Here is a 6,966-nt window from a genome sequence, read left to right as displayed (position 1 = left end):
GCATCTTCAGCTTTCAAGGTCCTCCAGAATTGTTAACTGACGAGGCGTTAAAGAGAAATCTCAACCATCGTCCATCTGTATACCTCCAATTCAATCCTATCCAGAATTATATCCATAAGTAGTCTTTCCTCTATTGCATTCCCTCTGTGGAGGAATCTGAAGCTATCTCCCTTGATTTCTATCTATTACATACAAGTGGCTCAACATTCAGGCGCTCAAACAAAATAGTTTACCTAGCTGATAAACAGTGGAGCCTGCATTTATGCATATCAAGTCCAGCAAAAGAAACTTTCAGAAACAACCTCTCTACTTCCATGAGGTAGGGGTAGGGTAAGGTCTGTGTTACACTCTACCCTCCCCAGACCTCACTTGTGGAATTACATTAAGTATGTTATTGTTAGTCCTGGCAATGAAATGAAGTGAAAAACATGTTCTACAACTCAGAGAGAAACCGTAGGTAAGAAACAGGGGAAGTTTGAAATAATTTTATCAGTACAACTTATGGAGCCATACATTAGTTATTCAAGTCTAGAGTGAAGTAGTTCACACACTAAAAAATGCAACAACACAAAGACAATGACACTGCAACACCGAGAAGTGGTGACAGTGGACAACCTTCCTATAAGCGTTACATGAATAAATTACAAGGTCTGGTTCAGATTAAGAAAGGAAACTGAACAGAAACAGAAATATCTCATGACCTGTTAAACCTAAACTCGAGTCTAATGGGACAAATAACTAATCAATTTTTTTTTAAGAATAATGAAGTTCCTACGGTTTAGTTACTATGGACAGTATAATAAATATGGTTGGGAGGGTAATGCACAAAGTGGCAACTCAATTAGAATGTACTGCTGCTTTCACTGGCAGAAATGGAGGGGGCTTCACTCTTAACACGATGAGAACCCCTGCTACTAATATCAAGACCCTGAAAACGACCGAGGGGATCTTGTTGCATTGCATCTGCCAGAGCCTGCGCGTTTCCCGAAAGTAGAGGGTGACGCGGATTAGACATGCTGCCCTGGAGGTGGTGAAACTGTGGCATCTGTATGTTCTGATGAGGAAAGAATGCTGGTCGGTTATATTGAATTTGCTGCATTCCTGGATTGTATGCATCTGAGGAAGCTGATATCTGCCCTGTAGCTATTTTAAGTCTTTCAACTTCCTGTTTCAGTGCTTCGTTCAGAGCTGTAAATTTGGAACGGCACGAGAAAGATTTGCACAACATCAGTAGTTGCTCTATCACAGATGAAACTTTTATTATCTCAGTGTAGAGGGATAAGGTAAGTCGTTTTATTGATTAAAGAAGTAATATTAGATTTTATTTGTTCAGTCCATCCTCCAGGAAAGGAGTTTATAAGTAGCTGACAATTTTGAGAAGGAAGGGAAAAATGACTATTTAAATCAAAGACAATATTGCAACAATGCAGCGGAAAGCAATAGATGGGGAGCATACCATCACGTAATTGAGCTTGTTGTTCCATTGCTTGCAACCGGAGCTTAAGCTCTGTATTCTCATTAGTTAGCCCAGTTGTATCCCTCTGCCGAAGTTTACAGACCAAAAATAACCAAAGTTGTAGAATAAGTTGTATGTTTCTGCAAGTGCCTAGAGATTTTAGAACTTAAAACGCAAGTTCTATAAAAGAAGGAAGTACCTGGGAAAGGGTCAGTTGTGTAGAAAGAGTGGTCGATTCTGCTTGAAGGGTCTGAACTTTTCTCTCAAGTTCAGATATATAACGGGCCTTTCTCTCTTTAGAACGAGCAGCAGACTGCCGATTCGCCAAAATCCTGCGCGAAATTCTCAAAGTCAGAAAAATAGCAGATCTGAACTTAAGAATTTCTTCCCTTATCAATACATGTATACTTCAGCAAACTTACAAAGTGATACTATGCATTTCATCTCAATAGCATAAATTGTTCATGTAAGTTGATCATTAACTGATAAGTGATATGGTATATGTATCTATGGTTAGCATTTTGACTTAAATTTTGTCTTTGGATGCAAGAGAAACTCTTGTTTGCACATACTCGTTGTGGAGTGCTGGAGATTCTTTTTGTGCTATAGGAGCATGAATTCCTCTTTGGAGTACACGTGCTTCTTAGACAAGATGCGGGTTAGTATGCACAAAAGTACTTGCAATAAGAACTCTGAATTCCATTGCTTCGTTTTGGATAGTTAAAGCTCCGGAATGAAGCTTTGATAGAAAGATAAATCTGGGGCACACAATGGTTCTTGGTGAGAAATGAAGAATTACCAACTTCAGACCCCAAAATCTGGTATTTATCTCGTTTACCTTGTGTCCTAATTGTTCTCCATGCAACATACATAAGGTTTGTGATCAATGTTCTAGTTTAAGAACACATTGGAGCTTTTGATTAAAAGCTTTGGTTTGACTCATTTAGGTGCTTTGTCGCCCTTCTTTAGATAACTGTGGTGTTTGGGCCAGCTTTCGCGCACTTTAACTAATTTCATGGGATATTTATCACCTCCCACCAACAACAAGTTTCAAATAACTCTGCCCTTTAAGGCTAGAACATATGAGAAGAAATCAGAGACGTATTCAGGATTTCAGTAAGATGGGTGCACGATTACAAAAAAATGCATCTAAAATATAAATTTGATCGGTTTGACTTTTAGGTTCTTAATATGAACCATTAAATTTTAAAAATTATAGGTCAAAAATATATAATACTACTAATTTTAAATTTTGATGTACACATATAGTTTAATTATATAAAAAATTTACCATGCTAAATTTTTAGGACTTTTTGATGTAACACACTTGAAAATTTTGAAAGATTAAAGAAAAAAAAAATTAAAAAAAAATTAATTGAAACACCAAAAGTGTAATCGATAACCATTTGAAGAGGTGTTATTCAAAAAGACAAAATAAATACTAAGATTTAAATTTCTATCCTCACCTAGAGAAGTGCACCAATCATCATTGTATTATTATATGATACTTTTTTTTTTACCCTCCCTAGAAACTCCCATCCTTTTTGCTCCATTGGTGACTCGAACTCGCAACCTTCGGGTTGGAAGTGAGGGGTGCTTACCATCCGAGCAACTCCCTCTCATCTATTATATAATACTTTTAATGTGAGTTGACACATCTATATTTAAATATTTTCTTAAAAATATAACACTACTATATATAATCTAGAGAGAGGAGCATAAGTTCACGTGAACCCACGGCACCCCCTCTAGATACGCCATGAAAAGAAATCATCTAGTATTTTTGTCTCAATTGAAAATTGAATTTGAGACCTCATAACGCTCAATCCACGTCATTGATCACTAAGTCACCCTGGTGCTTCACTGCCCTTCTTTCTGCTGTGTGTGCTTTAGCATTTATATTATACTTGCTTCAAAGAAATTTCTACCTACTCTGTGTGTATGGGTTTAGTAGCTGCCCTATTGAGTTCGAGTGTTCTATAATACTCGATACCAAAAATGAGTAAGAACAAAAACATGACATTCCTCATTCACTTCGTTCTTCAGCAAAGCAGTGAAGAGAGAAAAACAACTTGATTAGCTTCATAATCTTCTTCAATAGAAATAATTTTATCTGAAAATTCAGATCCATGAAAAGAAAACAGGGGCATAAGTTAACAGAGAAGAACAAAATTTCGGCGAGGCGAATCAAGGATCACTTAGCATCTCCAACCCTATCCTCTATTTTACTTTAGTTCTTTATTTTTTACGACAATCAATTCCAATCCAATTCTCTATTTTATTCTCTAAAAAAGAATCTTTTTCCCTTTCCTCAATATTATATTATTATTTCTATTTCAATTTTATTTTCTTATTTCATAATATAAATCATTTCTTCTTTTTGTAAATAATTACCCTATAATCTATATAATCTTCGTGTGATATAAATTTTATTCTTTTCAATTTTTTCATTAAATATAAAATTATATTTTATTCTAAATTTCTAAATAAAATAAAGTACAACGAATATTATGTATAATACATACTAACAATCAATTCAAATAAAAGTGAAATCATAGATGAGATACAATTACATAATAAATAATGCATTATCGTAAAATTTAATTTTAAATTTTACATAAATACTCGACTTTCAAGACTATTATGTTGCTCCCATAATGCTCTATTAATGCATTATAGAGTTCAAAATGAGTAATTTTTTGTCCATATTTTTTATGTGTAGCTAAAAATTGTTTAAATCAACAATTTCATCTTGTATCCAATTATTTCATGTACTAATTTACTTCCCCTATTCCATTTTAAACTATTGCAAAAATTATTTTCATGCTCATTAAAAAGTGTAGTTTAATAATTTATCACTGTAACATAAAAGTAAATTGTTTGAATTATCATGTAGATTTTGTGTATTCTTCATAGTGAAAAATAATTATAATTTAAAATTAAATACTTGAAGTGACAATTTTTTTAAAATAAAAAAATTGAAAAAATTGTTAATTCGAGATGAAAATAGTATACTTATCAATAGTATGTTTTTTTTAGATGTTATATTACTTAAAAAATAATTCAACAATTAAAGACTTAATTAATAGTCTCATATAATATAAATAATATTTAAAATAATTTGAAATTACATATTTAAAGTGACAATTTTTTTAAAAATAAATTAGAAAATTATTAATTCGGATAAAAATAGTAACTTGTCAATAATATGTTTTTAGATGTTATATTATATTAGAAAATTAATTATAAATAATAAAGACTTAATACTAAAATAATAAAAAAGTGAAATAGAGAGGTGAATAGTAATTCTTCAAATTCGGAGAACTACTATTCACATATCTATAAATGGAGGATAGAGAGTAATATAGAGGGGGGGTTGGAGAGCCCATTCTCTATTTTACTCTCTAAATATAGAGAATAAAAAGTAAAATAGAGGTGGGTTGGAGATGGTCTTAGTAGTAGGAGTGTCAAATGAGCGGATTGAGTTGGAATTGAAGATATTAAAATGGTTGAAATAGAAATCGGATTGGGTCTTGACCCGCCCAAGTTTACTTTGGGCTCAAATGGGCTAAAAACAGGTTGAGTCTTGACCCATCCAATTTGACCTAATTAATCTCAATAATTTTAACATAGTGATATTTAACTTTTATAATCACAATTTGAATTTCAGCTCAAGATTTTCTTTTAAAAAAATAACAAATGGATAGATAAATTCTAAAAGATGTTAAATAGATAATAATTCATACATTTAATATAGGAACATATCTTAGTAAAGAGTTTTAAAACATATTGAAATTGGAGATTGAATTGTATTCAATTGAGGATTCTCTTAAAATGGATTAGACTTGAATGAGTTGAGATTGAACCAAATTCAAATTATCTCGAATCCAACCCTTAAAATTCTGGACAAATTGGACAGGTTACCTATATTGGGTTCATTTTTAACAGCCCTACTTAGTAGGGAAACAATATAAAACAGAGTTGATCAAGTTGATAATCATCACAATTTAAAAGGTACCTTTTGGCACGTTTTGGATCAATAGTCCATAGCTCAGCCAATTTATTAGGAGCCATAGCTTTCTTAGCTTCAATACTCTCAGTCATCAACAAACTTGAACTATCGACAGAATTACTATGCCTATGACGTGGCCCCTTCTCTCCATCAGCAGCAACATCGATATCAGTGGGATTAGATCCACCGGCGAGCTTCTCAATATCCATATAAGTAGAGAAGAAATCATCCTCCGACCCGATCTCCTCGAAACTTCTGGCAGGTGCATCGAATGGGTCGGACACCAGATCTAGATCCTCCGGCAACCGGAAATTCACCTCCGAGTGAGCTCGTCGGTGGTGAGATGGACGGAATGCAGCTGAAAAAGACGTCGTCGTCGGCAACTTGATGGAATTTGGATTAGAAGGATCTTGCATTTTCGAGTGAAGAGAAAAAATGAAGTTGATGGAGAAGAAGATTGATACAGCTAAGTAAGAATAAACAGTTTGAAGCGGATTGTTTTGACTTTTTTAACTGTAAAAAAGCTTTAACTTGATTTGCGAAAGAAAAAGGGATTGTGGGTCCCACTGTATGGAGAGCGTAATGATTTCATCGGACTTGGCTGTTGGCTCTGCATGGGCTTCGTCCCATTTCGGTCCACCCCAAAAGGATAAGAGAAAATAATGATAAAATAGTAATTTTGGTTCTCAAATCATTGTTTTTTGGGGAAATTACTTAAATATATTATATTAAATACTACTCCCTCCGTTTCAAAAAGATTGGTCTGGTTTGACTTGACACAAAATTTAAGAAATTAAAGAAGACTTTTGAATCTTGTGGTCCTAAATTAAAGTTATGTCAAATGTACAAAATTGCCCCTTAATCTTGTGGTCTTAAACATGCCACGTGGAAAGCAAAAAGTAAAATGTTTCCAAAATAGGAAAGAGGTCATTTTTTTGAAACTGACTAAAAAGGAAAGGAGATCATTCTTTGTGAAACGGAGGGAGTAATTTTTTCTATTTATATCAATAACATATTTTATTCATTTAATCACTTTTAATATACAATTTCAATAGATATTATACCGAGCAACTTATAGGACATATATAACACAAGTTTTATTGATAGATAATACATTTATCACACATTTTAATACACTTATAATACAATGTGTCAATTTTTTATCAAACAAACATAACATATTTTATTAAAAAAACAGTTATAATACATATATATTGCATACATAATTCACTTTTAATACATATTACAGATTTATTATAGTATTGTTATAAATGATAATAAATAAAAAATATCGTTAAAATCTGTAATTATTTATTAAAAGGTACCCATTCAAATAATTTTACCTTGTTTTATTGCGGTTGTAATTCTTGTGTTTATATGTTTTAGTATATTTAATCTTCAGTTAATTAAAATATTTTATTTTAATCCATAATAAAGTTAATAGATTTGAGGATTATTATTTAAAGTAACATATATATTTTTTCTAGGTTAATAACAC

At 32.4% G+C, this 6,966-nt stretch overlaps 1 protein-coding gene across 1 annotated transcript; it reads right to left on the bottom strand.

Annotated features, from left to right (window-relative positions):
* Positions 1-471: 471 nt before the first annotated feature.
* Positions 472-6,083, bottom strand: LOC102581906 (transcription factor RF2b-like). Its single transcript, XM_006358688.2, has 4 exons — positions 5,475-6,083; positions 1,656-1,788; positions 1,457-1,541; positions 472-1,188 (listed from the first exon to the last, which is right to left on the bottom strand). The coding sequence occupies exons 1-4, from the start codon at positions 5,882-5,884 to the stop codon at positions 842-844; spliced, it is 975 nt and encodes a 324-aa protein (XP_006358750.1). The 5' UTR covers positions 5,885-6,083; the 3' UTR covers positions 472-841.
* Between the last annotated feature and the right edge of the window lie 883 nt (positions 6,084-6,966).

Source organism: Solanum tuberosum, unplaced genomic scaffold (assembly GCF_000226075.1).
Source record: "Solanum tuberosum cultivar DM 1-3 516 R44 unplaced genomic scaffold, SolTub_3.0 scf00279, whole genome shotgun sequence".
NCBI classification, from domain to species: domain Eukaryota; kingdom Viridiplantae; phylum Streptophyta; class Magnoliopsida; order Solanales; family Solanaceae; genus Solanum; species Solanum tuberosum.
Note: the sequence above shows the minus strand (reverse complement) of the source record. Positions and strands in the feature narration are given on the sequence as shown.

Coding starts and splice junctions, on each gene's coding strand:
- LOC102581906 (XM_006358688.2), bottom strand. CDS start 5,884: ATGCAAGATCCTTCTAATCCAAATTCCATCAAGTTGCCGACGACGACG. Junction 1,542..1,655: donor CACAACTGACCCTTTCCCAG/GTACTTCCTTCT, acceptor AAACTTCGGCAG/AGGGATACAACTGGGCTAAC. Junction 1,189..1,456: donor ACAAGCTCAATTACGTGATG/GTATGCTCCCCA, acceptor CCAAATTTACAG/CTCTGAACGAAGCACTGAAA.